This window comes from Chlorocebus sabaeus, chromosome 15 (assembly GCF_047675955.1).
Source record: "Chlorocebus sabaeus isolate Y175 chromosome 15, mChlSab1.0.hap1, whole genome shotgun sequence".
NCBI classification, from domain to species: Eukaryota; Metazoa; Chordata; class Mammalia; order Primates; family Cercopithecidae; genus Chlorocebus; species Chlorocebus sabaeus.
In genome coordinates this window covers 22479159-22500815 of record NC_132918.1, presented here as the reverse complement: position 1 = coordinate 22500815, position 21657 = coordinate 22479159, and the positions used below count along the sequence as shown (strand labels likewise).

Here is a 21657-nt window from a genome sequence, read left to right as displayed (position 1 = left end):
CACATTACCGATAAATTTAACATGGATGAATCACCATGCGGAGCAAAAGAAGCCAAAAATATATACTATATCATTCCATTTACATAAAGTTCAAGAACAGATATCACCAAATCTATAGTGTTAAAAATCAGGACAGTAGTGGCCTTGGTGTTGGGGATTGATTGGAAAAGGCACATGAGAACTTTCCGGGATAATCTTCTACGTACATTAATAAAAAGGTATCTGACTGTACATTGAAGTCTATCCATTTCATAGTAAATTATGCCTCAATATTAAAAAAAATAGACAATGGGAGGATACAATATGATGACAGCAAGTATAGACAACTCTTCAGAAGAGTTTTACAATAATGGGGTGCAGACTTGGAGGTCATGAAGAATTTTTTTGTTTGGATTTTTTAAATTTAAAATTTAAAATTTTGGTTTGGTTTTGCTTTTGGATGGGAGATACTGCAGTATGTTTGTGTGCTAATAGGTATGATTCAGAGGAGCTGGGACAAAGTCTAAGGTGATGTCTTTAAACGAGTATGAGAGGATGAAATTCAGAGAATAAGTACAGGTGTTGGCTGTCCCCAGCAGCATGCATGCTCAACCCACAATAACAGTAATGAAGAAAAAGTATATGGCTACCAAGCAAGCTAAGTCGGGAGAGGTGTATGAGGCCATGTGAAAATTCTAACTGCTTAATATACCTACTACACAGTATATGTTTATAAATACCATATAGTGTACATACTAGTAGAGCAGCTTTGTTCTCACACTGTCCACAAACTTTCCCATTTATCTTGGGTTTTTCACATTCTGAAGAATTTGCCATTTTATAATTAACTCTTGGTTTCACTGGCTCTGCAAGAAAAAAAAAAAATGTTACTCCAATCGTTTAAAAATATAATGTTAAGTTTTCCAATTGATAAGTTAATGAAACTATGCACACTTCCCATCTCTGGATCTAACTGAAGCCCACATAGAACAAATTCTAAACATTTATAATTATATATATTCATAATACATATATGTATATAAATATACATTATATATATTTCTAAATTTTTTCTACCAAATTATATTAATCATGAAACATTAAATGTGTTTACTATCCTCCAGAAAAACATCTTATTTCCTTGAGAATTATTATAAATTCAAATTATATTTTTGGTTTTGCTATTAGTAAACAATCTATTAAGATATAAAGCAATTTTTCTATTTTTAAAACTTTTCTAGAGTGAAATTTTAATTTATAATTTACACTGCTAAATTATCTTCCTTATTAAAACATTACATCAATAAAATTTAAGGAACAGTGCTGTAAAAGTCCTCACTTTTGAAAAATACTATTATTATAATCATGTATTAAATTTACTTTTTTGACACAAAAGCTCCCCAAAATACTCGAATAAAATTTATGTTGAAAATCAACGTGTCATGATTTGGGGGTTTAGAATCTTTATACTGCACGAAAAATTCTAAAACTTTAACTTTATTTGTAATTCAAATGTAAAAGAAAGGAATGTCTTTAGCATTTAATAACATGGTGATAAACTATTTACCTTGAATCTGTTCCTTCAGTAATTTTAATTTCACTTTTCCAGCAGAAAACTGTATTAATAAAATAGACATTATTTGTCAGGTGTATATTATCTTATTCGGTGAAAGTTTAAGTTACTAACAAAAACATTAGAAAGCTGTAGCTTTGGTGCATTTTGAACAAAAATTTATTTTTAAAGAATAACATAAAATTAATAGGAGATCATCATTAAAGCGTATGTGTACCTTTTAATTAATCTAATAGAAATCATAAAAAAGAAAATAAATTTTTAAAATATACGTAAACCAATTTTTGAAAACATAAATTGTCTTTTAAACAAAAATCATTATATGTCATCATGTAATGATTTTAGGAAAGTGCTAGTGTTCAAATATTGTAAAGGTGTAATACATCTTTTCTATTTCTGCTCTTTCTGAGACACACAGTCTAATATTTGTGTAAGCTGAATCTAAACTGAATTGTGACTAATCTATTCTGCTTACATTACTATAGAAACCATATTATTTTACTTGCCCAATTTAGAGAACTACATGTGTAGGCATCACAGACTTATCCTTCAAAAGTGTTATTAGTGATCCCTGACTTTCCTAAATATTAGTCAAAAAAAATTGAATAAATAAGATTCACTGCTAGATATTTCAAATAAACCATCACTTAAAATTTGGGGATTTTAATATTTTAGGAAATAAAATACACTTGCCAATTGAACATGCTTGCCTTGATCTTATTAAAACCAACATTTAAAGTACACAAACGAGAATGAAGGATGGTATGCATTTATATAGATACTGTCAATTCAGGCCTAGTTTTCAATTTGCAATTTGCATGCTCAATTGCTCAATTTGTACGTGAGAATATGAGAACAATGGCTTCCTCTATATCTATGGCTGTACCAACTGCAGTCATCTGAAAATGTAGGCCTAATTATTCTAAGTGAATCTAGTGGTTTTGCTTGAAAGGGGCAGTTATTTTTCACATTCTTCAAAGTAACTGCTCAGATGCTATGTACCAAACATAGCAGAGAAGAAAACAAGATTGACATAATCAATTTTTCTATGAACCACACTTTTATTTTTAAACTGCTAATGTTATACAAGTTACAGATAATCTAATCTCATTTTTCATAACCAAATTATCCAGTATGATTACTTTAATGATACATCTGAATTGAAATATGATTAGTGTGGTTATAGGCTACCCTGGATGGAATGGATAGATATGCCCAAGCAAAATGAACCCATTATTCGGGAAATTGTATAATTTGTTTTTATTATTATGATTAATATTGTTCTGCTCTATGAACACAGCCATATCTATTTCAAGTAATTCAAATTGCATAAAAATATTTCAGTGAACAAACTGCTAGCTGCTATTTTTAGACAAATAGAATTTCCTCATAGGTCTGATTTTTATCCATTTGGGAAAGGGTTGGAGGTAGGGTTGAACCAAGGATACACATACTTACACAAACACACATATACACATATACACACATGTACATACACATATATAATACATGCATATCTATATATACATATAGATAGAAAGACGGATATCTGTATATGTTTGTATATACAAATGTCAGGAACTTAATATACTAAAGCCTATGACTTATTAATGTGCTGACTCCCCCACCAGTAGGTATTGAAGGAGCGCTATCAGAGGGCAGGAAATCTTAGTGGATTTACCACACAGACATATTATCTAAGCCACTGGGGTCAGACTATGTTATCATTATCAGCCTCCCTGGCATTCACAAATACCTCCGAACTCCCACCAATGCCTTCATCTGCCACACTGAGCCCAAACTTCTCCCACAAGTCATCTTTCAGACGTTCTCACTGTCAACCCAATTAGCTACTGAAACTTTGCAATTCTGTACTAATTGTCGTTCCTTCCAAGCCCCTACTGCCATTCCATGGAGCTTCTATTAAATAGTCATTTATGTATCTTATGCTTTAAACCTTTCCCAAAAATGTTTCACTCAAAAGTTTACATCAACTGAAAGCCACCTTTACTTAGACACAGTCTTCACCAAAGCACTTCCCATAGGACCTAGCTCCTTTCCACTTCCTTTCACACACCAAGAGAGAGAAAATTTTTCGATTTGCTCTTCAGTGCTGCTTCCAGAATATGATTCTGCTATTATGATTCAGCAAAGTTGCCTCTACTGTAGGTCCCCACCATCCACTTATTGCCTGTGTCAATATCTAGGATCTCTTCCACCTGAACTTCAGCAACCTGCTCAGTATTTCTCTCCATCACATTTCTGCTTGACAGTCTTAGAGACTTCAATGTACGTGTTCACCTGATATCCTGGTTTGAAGACCCTCCAACATGCTGGCTACTGTGAACATCTAAATGCCTCTTCAGCCACCTCACCATTATGACCAAATCTGGCATGTAAGCAGCATTCTGAATAGCCACACTTTCAAAATCTCAGACTGAAAACTTTTTCAGTGCCAACATCAATCACCTTATCTCTTCCCTCTGATACCTCCAATATCTATGTACCACTGTGATAAAAATAATACTATAGAGTCTCCTACAAATCCATGCTGAACAACCTCAGTAGGCTCTATGGTTCTTCGGCAATCCATTTACTCTTTTGCTACTAATCCCCAACCACAACTCCCGCAGCAGCTACTCCAAATCTCTTCATTCCCAAGAACTCAAATTCATCCCATTTCCCTTCATTCACCTGAGAAGATGATATTGTCTTCAACTGTCCTAAGAAAGTTGAGGTCTTCCTATTAAAATGTTTCAGTGTCCTACCTCACCACTTGTCAAAAAAATCTCTAAAATTTATTTTCATTGCCACCTGTTTTTTCTTCCACCTTTCTTGTCTCACACAAAAAAATATGTCTTCCTTCCTTGGTGAAGGTCTCTTTAATGAACCATCCCTTCAAAGACCACACACCCAGCAACTGGCACCTCTTTCATCCACATTTTTACTCTTTCCTCTACTAAGATGTCCATCTTTCATTCTACAAACTGGCACACATCATCTTGCCAATTCTAGAAAAGAATTTAATAAAGTCTTTCCCTGATTCTATTAAACCCTTGAAAGGTCACCCTCTACTTTCATGCTGGTTGCAACAATAGTCTTTACTCACTGCTTCCCATCATTTTCTTTTCAACCAATTGAAATCTACTCTCTTATTTAATATTGACACACTCATCACATTTAGGGCTTTTAAATATTTTCATTATCAAGGAATAGACATTTTAATGTAATGTTTAGGTATCATTACAAAGTGGTTTCACATATTTCAAAGAGTTTTTGACATTGCTCAAAAGCTCTTTGAAGTAGCAGGTATTATTATGCAAGTTTACAAATATGGTAATAGAGGCTTGGAAAGATTAAGTGAATGTTAATCTATATAATCTAATGCAGAGTTTCCAGACCTCAGCATCACTGACATTTGGGGCCAAATAATTCTTTGTTGTGGGGGTTGTCAAGTGCATTGTAGGATGTTTAGCAGCACCCCTGGCCCTTATTCACTATATATCTTTAGGAAAACACACACATAAAAACAACAACAACAAAAAAGTGTATCTCTCAATGTTAACAACTGAAAATGTCTCCAGACATTGTCAAATATCTCCTGCGAAGCAAAATTGTCCCCTTGAGAAACACTGGTCTAAATAGATACTCAAAACGTTTTTCACTACACAATATATTGGACATTATTGACTTCATATTTTCTAGAAATGTTCTCCTTTACTTTTGTCCTTATAACATTGAACTACTTCGATTTTACTTCTGCCATTCTTTTTCTTCTCAATCTCTCTTCACTAGGGAGCTGGCAAATTATCTTAGACAAGCCTGAGAGCTTATATGTTAATCTTGGCCCTGACTTTTGACCTTGAGAGAGTTATTTAATTTTTTTGATTGAAAATTATTTCATCTGTGAAACTGGAATAATAATAACATCCTCTTAGGAGTGATATAAGCACTTAATGAGATAAGAAAGGAAAAGAAGTTAAACCGTTGACTGGTATTAACACTTATTGAGCTTATTGAGTAAATATTACAGTTCTCTTTGTCAATATAGTTTATACACTGGCTTTCTTTAAGCTTTATTCTTTATACCTCTCTACTTTTTACAAATCCCTAGGGAGTACATTTACTTCTTTAACTTCAACAAAACCCTAAATGTATACCCTGTACTTTTCTGAGTCCCTTCTTTATGCTGTCTCTTAGTCAATCCAGCCTGTAATATCAATTATATGTTTGACTTCCTCTTCTCCTTTCTTACTCTTTCATGGTTCCACATTTTTCTTTATATATGTTTTTCTACCCTTTTAATTCAGCCTTCTTTCATCTGACCTATAGATTCTTTTAATAGTCTTACAAATAGCCTGTTTCTAGTGAGATAAGTTTTTTTTAATTTTGGGGGTTAAAACTTTTATAATTGATTTTTCCCTAAGATAGATGACACTAGAGAATAAAATGCTTTCTCAAAGCCAAAAACTTTAGAAGTACCAAGTAAGATCTTTGTAGATTCCAGCTGACCCAATGAAAGTTTAATGATAGGTACATAAAAAACAAAAGCTGTGTAAGTTAATATTTACAAAGTCATGAATCTTGCACTAAAGAATCCAGAAGCAAAACTGTTTTCTTTATGTAAAAACACTTATCTGATTTTCATCTTCAATATAATATTATATTTTATAGTATACAGTAAAGGAACAGCAATTCTATAGCTGGGAAACTGAAAAGCATTTTTTTTCTTGGGTATATTTACACATGGAATCAACAGTATATGAATAATAAATTAGTATTGAAGCAGAATATAAAACACTAAACAAATTTGATATAAAAGTAGGAATAAAGTCTCTCATTTGTTATATTAAACAACATTAGCTTTCACCTTAGTTTAGAAGTATTAAATTCTATTTTATATACTTTAAACCAGATCCACACTGAATGGAAAAAATCAGTTTGGAATATGGACAAATTCACTGCAAGGTAAAATTTTGAAATCAGTTTGTAGCTGAAAAACAAAAACATAATTGAATAATGAAAGTTGCATATTACCCTACAAAATAAATCAAAAATTGAATAATATACAAAGTTGTTAAAATAAGAGCATATTCCGAGTATAGAAGAAAATGCAAGACCTAAAACAGAATATCTTCTTGCTTAGCAGAATGCATAAGAATCAAATAGTATCTTCTTACCTTAATAACATTTCCTTTATTTTTTGACATCATATATGATTGATTACCCAATTTGCCCACTTTTCCAGATTTCCAGTAATATTTGCTTGACCTTTAATATATATAAACAAGACAAAATGTAATTACTAAATACATTTCTCCCTTTAATGAAAAGAAATATAGTTTTCCTGTTTCAGGAAATGGAAATTCAGTTGTTAACATGCAAAAAAAAAAAAAAAGCAAAAAATGAAAACGAAATATCAATAATGTCAAAATATCCTCAGTAGTTTTTAAATATAGCTTTATCATATTTGTGACTTTTGTGGAGAAATGAATAAAATGAAATAGACAAACACAAATGAAGAATTCAATTTCCTTGATATTCACAATGACTAAAGATAGCTTTCTTAATTTATAGGAAACGTTACAGGTCTTTACACAATTTTAAAAGCTAAATGTCCACAAATGTAAAGAAGAAAAGCAAGCAAACCAGTACCCCAAAATATTCAGTGGATCTAGTAAGTGATGAATTCCTTGTTAAAACCTCTAATGATCTCCCACATTGAAACATAACAGAGATTACAAAGAAGGCATACTTCAGCTGTACAGTTTTTGAAGCACATTTACTTGAGCATAACAAAATATTTTTGAAGTTATCAAACCAGAGAGTCCAATTATCATTAAAAATAATAATAAGAAAAACAGTTGCTCAACGTCACACAGAATAAATAATTAAGATTGGAGCACTAGACTTCTATCTTCCTGGCTAGTGAGTGGCAGGTTCTCACTCTGGCTATGACATTTGGTATCTGTGTGACCTCAGAAAACAATGTAAAAACTCAGTCACGCTTTAAAATGTTAAGAATCATCTAGAAAAGCTTCCACAGCTAAGAAAAACTCACTCATTAGGGTTGATTTCAGCAACTCTGATTCTCAGATGAGTATCATGATCCATTTAGGAACCCAAACAAAGTTCGAATCAGTGAAGGTAAAAGAATTGGCCACTAGATCATTAAAAGCAGCAAGACACATAATAAACTTTGTCATCCTGGATGACATACAACATGAGATGCTCTGATTAAACCAATGCTCTAATTATTAGAGGGGCTATGTATATGAGTTATGCATATTTTTCAAAGAATTGGACTCTAAAGATAAATACTACTGAAAGTATAATGAGCACATTTGAATTGTCATTAAAGGTTAAGAAGGTACTTCTAGGTATTTGACGGTCATCACTTTGAGGACTAAACAAAAGTTAATTTAATATACAAACAGTTTGGTGATATTTAGTACCAGGCAAACAGCCATGAAACATGCACTCTCATACACTGTAGGAAAAGATTATAAACTTTTGACACCTATTTGGAAGACAATTTCTCAATATCTATCACAATGTAAAATGCAAATAACATATCGACCTAAAATTACAGAGGTAGGAATTTATTCCACAAATAGCTTTGCATATGTAAGTGAAAATACATGAAGAAGCATGTTCACGGCAGCATTTATAATCATAAGACACTAAAAACATAATAAAGATCTGAAAAATAAATGCTATTATATCCACACAAAAAATACTATGTAGCCACTAAGAAAATTAGGCTAATTTTCTTATCATATCAAGGCATTCTCATGTGATAAGAGCACTAAGATATATTAAGTAAAATAGTAGAATATGAATTAATTTCCATATTGTTAGATGAACTCATCTGTAAAAAAAAGTAAAAGACACAATATATTCAACAGATATACTCACTGAAAACAAAATACATTCATATACATGTATATATGTAGACTTATACAAAGATAAGACATTTGTGGAGAAAATTTTTAGTCATTAAAACGGGTGCTAGAAAATGGGCTGGGAGTTAGCCTAGAACTAAGAAGACAGAATTTCCATCACATAATTATTAGTTCTGTTTGTTATCATTTATATTATTTTATAAGAAAACAATAAATTCAGTAAAATTAGTACAAATATATAAGCACGATATTAGAAAGTTTTCATTAATAAAATTTCAGCTAACTAGCATTTGCTAAAAATATTTTAAATATACTTAAGGGTTTGAGCAATTCTGATTTTATATATATATATATGTCATAGCATTTATTTTTCAGATCTTCATTATGTATATATATGTGAACTCTTGCTCCCAAAAGCCTTTGAATAAATAAAAATGACTCTAAACATAAACTGGTGTTTATTTGCTATTGATGGCAATTTTCTGAGAGCAAAAGGTAAAGTGTGCACTGCTATAGTAAACATTCCAGACCATAAATCAATGAAAAGCAAAAAGTTAAATAAAAAGGAAATAAGAAAGGATAAGACCCAATAATGTTCAGAAGAAACAAAAGTAATGGTAATTTTAAAAAGCAACATGCCTCATCTAAATGGCACAAAAACAAAAAAATAGAAGGCCTTTGCTATTGCTCATTCATTAAAGTCAGAAATTATCCATCCATTAAATGCTTTTATTGGAATGACAACAGTATATAAAATCGTTCTTTAAATAATTTAGTTGATTCATCTAAAATTCTCTAAGAGTTTCACCCACTCTCTTTCTTCCTTTTCTTTGCTTCTTGTGGATCGGAATTCTTGCAGTTTCTTCTCCATCTCTTGGTTCTCAAACTCTAATTGTACTTTCTCCATTCGCAGTTCTTGAGCATTTCTGAAGACGTAAGATTTAAATGGAGTAAGCAGAAAAACAAGCAAAGCCAAAATAATTTTATATAATCTTTTCCTGTTAAATTAGAATCATGAATAATAAGTAAAATATTTTACTATTTCTTTTGTACTACTCTGAAATCTGGTTTTTAAAGTTAGCATTTGCCTTCCATCAAAATCCTGAAGCAAGTTATCTCTTCAAATCTTAGACTTTTGTTTTAATTATTACATTGCTAGGGGTTCAAAATTATAATTAACTTCATATATAAGGCATGTTTTTATATATACACAAATATCTATGACATACAAACAGAGAACAAAATAAAAATATTTTCTAATTTTCATATTGTTTTGCCTCCAATGTAGTCAAGTAGTTTGAAGCATAGTATTTAAAACAATAGACAAAACATACATTTTTGCTGAGCTGGTCATCTCCGAAATTTTAAACCTCTGCCTTTATGTCATACATGTATGATGAGGGGGAAAAAGTAGTACCTGTTTGAGACCTATTAAGAAGAAAGCCCTGATTAATGGTTTTGGTACAGGAATTTCTGTACAAGAGATTTTTATAATATCTGAAACTCACTAAGCTTTTGACAAAAGACGTTTTCTTCAGTTTACGAAGTCTGGTTATCAGTATTAGCCACCAACTCTTTCATAGATCTAAGCAAACTAATTCTCTAGCTTTTACTATTATAAGTCCAAATCTCTTCCTTCAATATTACATTAGTGTTTTACTACTATCAAGCAGTGTGGGCACCCATGCATGCTATGGCGCGGAACAAAATCAAGGCATAATGAAGCTCAGAAAGGAGAAATCTTTCTAGAGGTAGCAAGCAATTACCAAAAAGCAAGTGGGCCAAGGATATGTCCCAAGCAGACACAATCCAGGAAGATATACAGAAAGTGATAGGAAGGGCTGTCCAGAGGGTTCAGAGAAACTGGCTAAGACACAGAAAGAGAGGCATTTATTTTCATTGTATCTACTCCACAATGAGTAATGCAGCTTCTACGGCAAATAAACACTGCTAGGTAATAGAATGTGAAATACAATGGAGCTTCAAGTATTGAGAGGAATAGAGAAGCATGAAAGTAATTGAAATATAGTGGAATAGGGCTGTCATTGGGGAAGTACAGGGGGCTACCTGGGCACAAAGAAAGAGCACATACCCTAGTCCTGTGAATGCAGAAACAGTTCCTGGAGAAGGTAAAGGATGAGCTGAGACCTAAAGGATGAAAGGACTTAGCCAGTCAAAGGGCAGTGATGAGTGTAGTGTTCCAGAAAGAAAGGAGTGTGGACACAGGTAGGAAAGAGTAATGGGTGGGTCAAGGAACTGGAAGTTCTCTGTGACCAGATATTAAGTGCAGAATACAAAAAGTAGCAAAAAATCAAACTGCTGAAGTGGACAGGATCATGAAGAGCCTTGTAAGCCATGATGAGAAATTGGGATTTATATTGCATGAACAATGAGGATCATTAAAGGGTTTTAAGAGAATTGATCAGACTTGCATTTAGAAAGATCACTCAGGCTGTATCAAAGGAAGTCAATTAGAGGGTACAAGGCTGGAAGCAAGACAACCAACTAGTAGACTATTCCAGTAATCCAACTAACAGAGAATTTGGGCTAGTCTGACTGAGCAGGTGCAATGGAGAGAAAAATTGAGCTTTTGAGAAATGTAAGAAAATAGAATTAACAAGTTGGAGACTGACCAGAAGTAGGTGACTGATTAGAGAGGGAACAAGGAAGAAATCTAAAATAATTCCATGATTCTTATTTGAGCTGTCAGGAGGACAATAGTGTCTTTTCCTGAAACAGACCATTCTGAAATGGGCTGCAGGTACAGTTCAGGATGAGTCTCACAGTTTATCTCCCTGCCTAAAGTCTTGACAGCCTACCATACTTCACAAACTGCTTACAGGAGAAGAGTTGAAAGAACAAATATGATTGTGTCACTCATTTGCTTAGAAGACTTCTGATGTTTTTGAAGTCCCACTGTGGTAGAGGAAAAGGGTAAGGCTGAAGAAAAAGACTGGCCTACTGACCAAGTGGTCAAGTTTATGGTCAAGATTGGATTGTATGGATCTCACACAAAACAGAGGATTCCACATGGAGATAATGTTATACACAGAGTTATAAGGGGAAAGCAAGGCCACTGAGGGAAGCTAACGTTGATCCTCAGCTTTATTTATTTAATTTATTGTTTGAGAGATTTAAGATTTCCAAAATGATCAGTTCAGCAAAAATATGTATGTTGCCTATATAGAAAAAAATTGTTGTTTTAAATATTATGCATCAAACTATTTGAATATATTAGAGTCAATACAGATGGTGTGAAAACTAGAAAATAATTTCTAATCAACAGAACAAACCCAAGGACTAGAAAGAGGACTGAAATGGTTTAGGGGCTGGGAAAGAGGTCGAGAGGACTGGAAGAACACCAGAACGTCAGACAATATAAAGACAATGTCCAGCAAGAACAGGCTTGGAACAAGGAAAAAGTGAGAAAGGGAACTCTATGGTAATTACCATGAGTGGGTATTCCTGTGCTGGCTTTTAATGGTTTGTGGATCAGGGAGACGGACAGACCAGGGAATAGTGATTCCAACTTATTTCCAAACTCTTTACTATGACATACAAGTCAGTTATCATCTAGACCCTGCTTTTTTCTCCACCTTTCTTCTTAGACAATTGGATATGTCTGAGAAGTCCCCAAAATCATGTGGTCTCTGTGCCTTTGCGTAAGTTTCACCCAATAACTACCCAACTAACTGCATCTCTCACTCAGAACTTGAGTACTTCCTCACTCCTGCTCTAGCAGTTTGAGCCATGTTCTCTCCTAGTCCCTTGCCTGTACACATCACACCATGCTTCACTCTGTATTGTCAATGTAACTGTACTCATTCATATTCTCTGTAAGCTTTTGGAGTGCCAGGACTATCACTTCTTGCTTTTGTAGCCATCATTCCCTAGCACAGTATATAGAAAATGCACACTTAATAAATGTTTGTTGGCTGAATGTTTATAGGTATAGACATATGGCCTGAAATATGTCACTGAAATCAAATAATGCATGCCCCTTTTACTTTTTCTATTAACAAAATCTGTAGTCCTAGCAATTAGATAGCACCTCTCCCCAAAAAAATATGGTATAGTAATAATGATAATGCCATATATTTTTATAACATTTCCAGTTTACACAATGCTTTTATACCCAGTATCTCAAAGGTGAAGAGAGCATTAGAATAGCTTTGAAGATATCAAATAACCACAAAGCTATTGATCTGGATCAAAAAACTCAGAAACTCAAATTAAGAATGGTAGTCTGGCCCGGGTGCATTGGCTCACACTTGTAATCCCAGCACTTTGGGAGGTAGAGGTGGGAGAATTACTTAAGGTCAGGAGTAAACCAACCTGGCCAACACGGCCAAGCACTGTCTCTATTAAAAATACAAACATTAGCCAGGTGTGGTAGCACGCGCCTGTAATCCCAGCTACTTGGGTGACTGAGGCAGGAGAATCGCCTGAGCCCGGGAGGCAGAGGTTGCAGTGAGCCGAGACCGTGCCAGTGCACTCCAGCCTAGGCAAGGGAGCAAGACTTCATCTAAAAAAAAAAAAAAAGTCTGCCCTCATCCCATGCTGGCTGCCTCTTACTGATATTTAAGAGGAAAGCCCTAAGTATTTCCAGTGACTGTAGGTGACATCATAGACAAATAAGGAGCTATACTCTCCCATACCCCTGCAAGGTCATAAAATTCCCAGGATGCCACTAATTGTTTGGCTCTGGCTGAATGCATCTCCCCGTCATCTAGGACAGACCTCACCTAGAAAAGGTCAATTCAACATAATGTCCTTTATGTAAAGGGCTAAAGTATGTAGTGCTTTCTATTTCCTGGTTAGGGGTCTCTCACCCCAATAGTCTCCCTAAATTTCAGGATAATCCTTACTTAACTTTGAATAAGGGCCATGAAAAATATGTTTAACATTCTATTGCATTACTTTAATAGGTAATGAACCAAACTTTTATAACTTGTCACCTTGGTTCTTGTGGAATAAATATTTGTAATCCTCATTTTTAAACTATTATAGATGTATAGTATTTCAAAGCTATATTCTTATAGATAAAAATACAAGAATGTGAAAAATGAAGATAAGAATTCACAAAATAGTCAAAATTACAATATACAGAAGCTTTGCAACTATTCCTATTAAGAAATAAATATATATTAACTCACCTATATTTTAGCTTTACAGAATTTCCAGGTTTTCCCCATGGAAGAACTACAAAATCTTTTGTGTTCATGATTACCACCTTAATGTTGTCTAAAAGTTATTCTGATTTGTAAACACTTCTGTAAAAGTAACAAAGACAAAGAATTATGGCAGAGTTGAAGCAGTATAAGTTACAAATTCAAAACTCCATATAGTTCAGCAATGTTTTTAAAACTTTATGAGGGAAGAGGCTGAATCAAAGTTTAAACAGCAAAAATTATACACTGTTAGCCCTTCGTCCCCTGCAGCCACGTGTCAACCAGAGAATCAAAAATATTAGAATAAAAAAATACAAAAAATGTGCAACTATTTATATTTTATTAAGTATTATAAGTAAGCAAGAACTGATTTGAAGTATACAGTAGGCTATGTGTAGGCTATATGAAAATACTGTGCCATTTTATATAAGGAACCTGACCATTCTTAGATTTTGGTGTTTGCAAGGTGTGAGGGTGTTACTGGAACCAGTCTCCTGTGGAAACCTAGAAATTACTGTATTTTAAATATAAGTTATGTAAGTATTTATGTACTAATAAAGTTAGACATGTATTATGTCTGATGGAATTAAAATTTCACCAATATTTATGTACAGCTGACCCTTCAACATATAAAGGTTAGGGGCATCAATCCCCCAAAAATCTGTGCATAACTTCTAATTTCCCCAAAATTTTAGTATTACCCTATTGTTCATCAGAAGCCTTACTGATAGAATAATCAATGAATACATTATGTATGTTATATGTATGTATATACTATATTCTTTTAAAAAGTAAGTTAGATAACAGAAAATGTTATTGAGAAAATCATAAAGAAGAGAAAATGTATTTACTATTTATTAAGTGGAAGTGAATCATGATAAGGGGCTTCACACTGAATAGGCTGAGGAAGACGAAGAAGAAGAGGAGTTGGTCTTGTCTCAGGAGTAGCAGAGATGGAAGATGTAGAGGACATGGAAGGGGAAGCAAGAGGGACAAGCACACGTGTGTAACTATTTTTTAAAAAAATTATTTGTAAGTGGATCTGTGCAGTTCAAACCTATGTTGTTCAAGGGTCAACTGTATAACAAAAGACTAGGGAAATATTCAACTAAAAGTGGAGGATGCATTCATTAAAACAAACTAAAACACGTATTCTGGCTCTTTCTATCGCTAAGGCTATAAAAGTATACCAAGTATTTGTTCTATCTAAAAATAATATCCAAGGCCATGAAGAGAGAAATGAAAAGAATCTTTGAGATACAATCTAAACCCAATAATCTTTATATATATATATATGGCAATATAAAATGAAAATTAAGGTATGTTATAATTACCCAAAGGCATTCTAATATCCTCATTTATCAAAGAAAATTTTAATGATACTCTTTGGCTAAGATCAGAAATTAGCATATTTTAGAAAAAATATTTCAACAAGAAATGAAACAAAAAGGACTTTCTGCTTGAGTTAACCAAAAATTAAATTATTCAGAACACCCTGTTTCCCAAGTATCCCAATTATTCATGGTTCTATAATAATTTACTCTGTAATGCTGAATTACTAAGTCACATGAACAACTATTAGATTTTTGTAGGAATAAAAATTTCCAAGTTCTAAGAGCTTTTAAAGGAATATGAATCAATATTATAGTGACCATAGACTTAAATGCCCACACCATTTGATGTTGTCATTTATTTATTTGTTCCTATGTGTGTCCTCATAACCACAATAAACATGCATTAAGCTTCTGCTATATACAAGGCAGTGTGCTGAGAGGTATGGAGAAGAGTCAAGGCCCAAGGAGGTTTGTTTTCTGAGCTCAAATGGTTTACAGTAAAATAGGGCATATACGACCCTAAATATAAGAGCCATATAACAAGGTAAAAAATATAAGGACTATAAAATTTATACATGTGATAATATAGAAAGTGAAAGAAAAGAGAGAATTCAGCTGGCTGGCTTTTAAGTAAAGCTTTGAAGGAGAAAGGAGGCTTAAAGATAAAAATATGGATTAGATGAATATTCCATACTGTTAGAAAGAATAGTTCTTGAATAAGGAACTAATGAATAGTTACACTTGCTTGGTGTGCAGATTACATGGAAGAAAAAAAAATAAACATGAATTTAGATATAGTGGCTGAGGCCCAATAATAAGTGGCTTTAAATGTCAAGTTTATAGCATTTGGAATTTATTCTGTAGCTAATAAGAGTCTAATAGGGATTTAGCAGGGAAAACGTAAGTCTAGAAGCTTTGCTCTAAGACTTAAGGAAGGAAAGCACCAAAATTGGAGTTACCTAATAAAAGGCTATTGCGACATCAAAGTCTGCGTAACCAAATGAGTGATTCTTCATCCTTGTTCCTTTGGGAGACTATCTTATATTTCAACGATGCAACCACTGATTAAAAACATTTTTGCGACACCTCTTTTGAAACTGTCTACAGAATCCATTTTACGTCTGGGCGCGGTGGCTTATGCCTGTAATCCCAGAACTCCAAAAATTAAATCTAACCTGAAAGGGTAGATCTTCACCATTTTGGAGGAAATTCTCTAGGAATTTACTCTCTGAAGATAATTGCAAAATGGAATTACACAAAATAATTACTACATTTTAAATAAGGTAGTGGTTGCATCATGGGACTAATTATATTTGTACGTTCAATCCACAAACATGTACTTAACTGTTCCTTTGTGATCCCTATTAGTGGTCCCAGGTATTGAAGTCACAGTGGCAAATAAGCCATGGTGTCTTCCCTTGAGACCCTCACAATCAAGGGGAAATCCACACAAGCAACCACAATATCATAGGGCATTTTGATAGAAGAATCTATAGGAGGCGTCTCACTCAGACTCAATTTTCAACCACCAAGTCCTGTCTCTCAAAGCTAAATTAAGTGTCAAAGAGAAATAAAGATACCATAGGAATGGAAAACTAAGATTTGGTTTGCTTTTTGGGAGGGAGGTGATAGCATTTTCAAGTGTAATTCCCTTTTTCTCCCTCATTTTTGTAGGTAGTATTTTTGTCCCATTTTTATCAAATAGCAGCTAGCAAAGGTACCTTTCAAAAATCTCCAGGAATAACCCTGATCCATAACATGGAATCTGTATTGCTTTCTGATCATATTCAGGGAATCCAAATACTGGCCTCTTGCCTACAATTGATAACTTTGTCACAAAAACTTCCATAATGCTATTATTATCATTAAAGAGATAAAATAATCCCCAAAGTCAATCTGTCTGGTTATTAAAATAATCTAAATTGCTATAATTTTGCTTACACATTGAGATATACAATATAATTTTATGTGTATGTATATATATGAAGCTAAACTGATATATGATTGACTTTACCGATACAAAAAATGAACAAACATCTGTAAATCTCATTACAATAAGATGACTGAGATTTGTAGCTCTGCTTATAATGTTATTTAACCAATAAATGGTCTTATTCAAGGGGAATTTCACTTCACTGAATGCAATTAGTAAGACTTCTTCTCAATTACATATTTTATCAAGTCACCTACATAAGCCAATTTCCTTGTATGAAGAAAAAGCTGAGATTATCATTCTGATTCATATTATTCTGCCTGTTTCCTTTTGTAAAGCCAACAGAGAATTTAGTCACCTTTCTTGGGATAGCAAGGATATAACAATGTCAGCAGCAATAATACTAAAGCACAAAATTTTAAGCACCTAATAAAACCAGAGGAATACAGATAAACTCCTTATTATGCAAAACTTATACTTCCTTGTGTCTTTTGGTCAAATTTTTTATAACTAAATACCAAAAATTTAGTAGTGATTTGGAAAAATTTCTAGTTCCTGATTAGACTACATTATTTTTCTGTCTACAACCCCATTTTTCCTCACACATAATACCCAATATAACCCAAAATTGTCCAGGATGGTTTGATGATCCTTCTACACGTGTTCCTATTTTGAGAAAGCAACCCCCACATCAAAACCTACTGCCACAGAATGGAAACAAGGAATTTACAACGCTCTATACAGCTAGAAACTCAGAGCATTCCGCTAGAGGTGCAGGAGAACACCAATGGCAGAAAGGGAGGTTTAGGAAACCGCTGTTTACAAGAAAGGCCACTTTTTGTAATTGGAAACTTATCTAAGGTTAGTTAATTCTTCTAATGACTCAGATCATGTTAGGCTCAAAACTTAAAAACCATACCGTAAGTAGGGATTTTTCCTTACTGAAGCAATATTTTGAAAGGGTGTAATTAGCAAGCAACTTTGGGTGAACTAACATGTTTAGGCATTTAGTACCATAGTAGTTAGAAATCACAGACCCAAGAAAGAAATGTTAAATAAGAATTTAAAATAGTTGCTTCTAATAATTAAAAGAATTTTAATTTTAACATTTCCTCTATCTAATTATCGTTATTTTAAGTATATATATTTTAAAATATTTAAAAAATTATAAAGCAAGAACTGATAATACATGATTCCTAGAATAGTATCTTGTGCTGGAGTGTCCTACTAAATAAATGTGTGCCACATTCTCATAGCAAAAATTCTAAAAGTAAAGCAGGTATTGATACGGTTTGGCTGTGTACCCACCCAAATCTCATCTTGAATTGTAATCCCCATAATTCCCACATGTGGTGGGAGGGTCCTGGTGGGAGATAACTGAATCATGGGGACAGTTTCCCCTATGCTCTTTTAGTAAGTTCTCACGAGAACCCCCTTCACTTAGCTGTCATCCTTCTGTTTCCTGCCACCATGTGAAGGATGTGTTTGCTTTCCCCTCTGCCATGAGTGTAAGTTTCCTGAGGCCTCCCTAGCCCTGCAGAACTGTGAGTCAATTAAACCTCTTTCCTTTGTAAATTACCCAGTCTTGGGTATGTCGTCATAGCAGTGTGAGAACGGACTAATATAGGTATTGACTTCAAGTTGCATTCAATCTTTCAGCCAAACAAGATATCTCATAATAAAATACTGCTTTAAGGCACTAAATGGTACCCAAGTTGCCCATTTTTTACCCTCTATAGGCAGGTTCTCTTGAGAACAACTGAGAAACTTTACCTTTAGATATCAAGGGACAAGATACCATTTTAAAATACTTCCAATTAAAAATAATAAGCAATATTAAAAGGTGTTGAATTTAAGATCAGAAAACCTAGGTATCCTAAATTTACTGGATTTAAAGTCAGAAGACCTTTGCACGATAGAAATTCTCTGAACTTCAGCTTATCCACGTAGAAAATGGTAAGGACCCTCTCCCCCTCTAATTTGCAGGATATTAAATAAAAGGTGTCTGATTTGTGACCTGACTTGTCTAGCTGTGGGCTCCTATAAGACCTCCAGAGAGCTCATGGTTCAGGGAAAGGGGCAGCCTTAGAAACTACCTAGGGAAGGAACAGCCTTAGAAACTACCTAGAAAAGAAAATGGAGCATCAAGGTTCTACTTTACCCTTAGCATCTCTGATTTCATCTTTTTTACATAATGAGCTTTAGTGTTTACCTCTCTGCTCACCAAGTTTTATTCTATTCAACGCTCAACTTGAAAGCCGCCTGTATCATGAAGTTTCCCTCCATCGAAACCAAGCTTCTCCTCGTATACAAAGACCATGTCTATTAAATTCATTTGCTATTGTATGTTACCTTGTATTATTTTTTGCATCTTTGTTTATATAGATTTTGTTTCTCTAAGTAGCCCAAATATTTGAGGGTAGTCCTACCATTGACCTTTGAAACCCCAACAATCAGTACAGTCCCTACACATAATGTAGTGCCAATAATAATGTGCTAAGCAAATAATTTTTTTCTACTGCTTTTAGTTTTTTGCACAACCTACCCTATGGAAAAAGATTAAACACACCCTCTTTCCCACTTTAACTAACCTTTCTGTTTTATTTTTTCAATGTTTCCTACCGATCTTGATGAACAATCAACAAATATACACTGAACTCTCTTCCTGCCGGGAGTCAGGTTAAGCACTGAGGAACAAGGTCAACCAGACAGGTATAATACCAGTCTTCACTGAACTTACACTCTGGTGAGGGAAGTAGGTAAAAATGAAAAAGCAAATAAACTAATTGCAAGAATTATTAAGTGTCTTGAAAGACATGAAGGAACTACTTTCAAACAATTTATTTGTAATACAATTGGTAAAATTATGGAAGGTCAGGGCAGGCCTCTGTGTACACTATAAGATAAGCTAAATTGGAGAAAGGCAGAGGGAGTCATTATGTTCGCATAAACATACAGTTTGTATAATTTTAACCCTGTGTAGCTTCAACTTTACTATTTTTTTTAATGAGCTTTGCTAACTTTAGATTTTAAGTCAAGCTATAAAATATATATAACTGAGCCTTATATACCTGAGTCTCTCTACTGCTGATTTTGGGAAGAAAAAATAAACTTCCACAACTTCAGATGTCTCAGGAATTGGGCATCTCGCACCATAGTCTACTTGTGAATAAACTTCAAGGAAGTGGGTGCATGTGAACGCGCAGGCAGACTAAAGGCTACAAAAGGGGATGAAACATGGTTTCCCAAGGTGCCAAATTTTTCATAAGGTGCAAATGACTTCAAAGGATAAAAGGGGCTAGTATTTGAAAGGGTCGGGCTGCAGAAGGGGTACAACTGATGAAGTCCCCCTGTCTGGGGTTCACTCTTGATTCATTTATCCATTAGCATCTTGGGCTGGGAAGTCTTTGGTGTATACCAAAGGCTTTCAACTCCTGAGGCTAGGGCCCCGTCCTGCTGCCTGCAGGCCTGGTACTATGTCAGCATATGGCAGGGGCTCAGCAAACACCTGCTGGGCCGGTGCCTCCAGCTCCACCCGAACTGAGTCCGCTTTTCAGCCGCGCTGCCCGCTTTGCTCGCCGCACCAACTAGCCCCGGCTTACGGCCCGCTAGGCGGACTCAGAGACGCTCCTCTCCCTCATCCACCCGCAGCCAGACAACCCACCTGGAGACCCCAGCCTCTCGCATCACCACCGCCGGCGGGCCGCAGACAGCTGCAGGGAGTTTCCGTCTTGGTCTCCTTAGTTACCGCGTTACCTCGGTACCCATAGCAACCAGAAAGCTGGGTTCTGCCACTGTCCGCCGGCAGAGGGCGAAAAGGGGCCTGCGAAATGAGAGAGGAAGGGGCGTAACTCAGCAGGCTCTGGAAGCCTTCTGCCAGAGATGATCTTGGAGATTAGGTATGTGCTAAACCTGAGCACGTGTCATATTCCAACCACGAGTGAGAGACTTATATGTCATATTTGATTCTTCCTCATAGCAAGCTACTTTAAATCTAAAAAAATTAAGGCACAAAAAATGTGACTATCTTAATCCAAAATTACAAAGCTAACAAATGGCAGACCCACAAATTAATTCAAGGAGTTTAGTCTCAGAACTCCCACATATATGCTATGTTTAAATGATTTATCAAAGGCTACCATAGGCAAAGTCAATAGAGAATCCAGGTCTCTTCAAAAGTCCAGAACTCTCTTTTCGTTGTACCAAATACATGACCCATGGAGTCTAATATATATAAAACAAAAAGCAAAAGCAAATACGTGTGTGCACGCACGCACATACACACACACACATAATTAACCCACAATTCTCAACACAACTCTTCTGTTCCGAGCAAAGCTGCACCTGTAGTGAATTTATCTTTGGCTTCCTAAATATGCTGGGTTTTTTCTCCCATTTTAAATATTGCAATTAGAATGCATGGATGGTACTGCACTGTATACGCTTCTATGCTTAACCACATTGCATCTATCTTGGTACCAGACTAACAATCCTAACGATTACAGTTATGTACTAATCTTTGCACCATTACTTTTGACATTACTATGTCTGCCAATACCCATTTAAAAAAATTAATGATTTCACTTGGCGTATTCAATTATATAAGATTATAACCACTATGGACAAGAGAAGACAATGGTAGTCTTCTGGTTATGAGTCTGGGTTTTGGAGTCTGGCAGATTCAAGATTGAGTGCCGGTACTGCCACAACTTACCTGCTGTGTGACCATGAGCAAGTAACAAAGCTGAGTCTAACTGCTTAA

General features: G+C 34.6%; 1 protein-coding gene across 2 annotated transcripts in view; it reads right to left on the bottom strand.

The window, feature by feature from the left end:
• ZBBX (zinc finger B-box domain containing) overlaps positions 1-13874 on the bottom strand; it is a 130132-nt gene extending 116258 nt beyond the window's left edge. For both annotated transcript variants that reach the window (XM_007972191.3, XM_007972198.3), the window contains exons 1-5: positions 13614-13874; positions 9270-9383; positions 6733-6823; positions 1547-1595; positions 736-845 (exon numbers count right to left, since the gene is read on the bottom strand). In XM_007972191.3, coding sequence (XP_007970382.3) covers positions 736-845; positions 1547-1595; positions 6733-6823; positions 9270-9383; positions 13614-13681 — 432 coding nt within the window. In that variant the 5' untranslated portion in view covers positions 13682-13874. The remainder of the gene's footprint in view (positions 1-735; positions 846-1546; positions 1596-6732; positions 6824-9269; positions 9384-13613) is intronic.
• Between the last annotated feature and the right edge of the window lie 7783 nt (positions 13875-21657).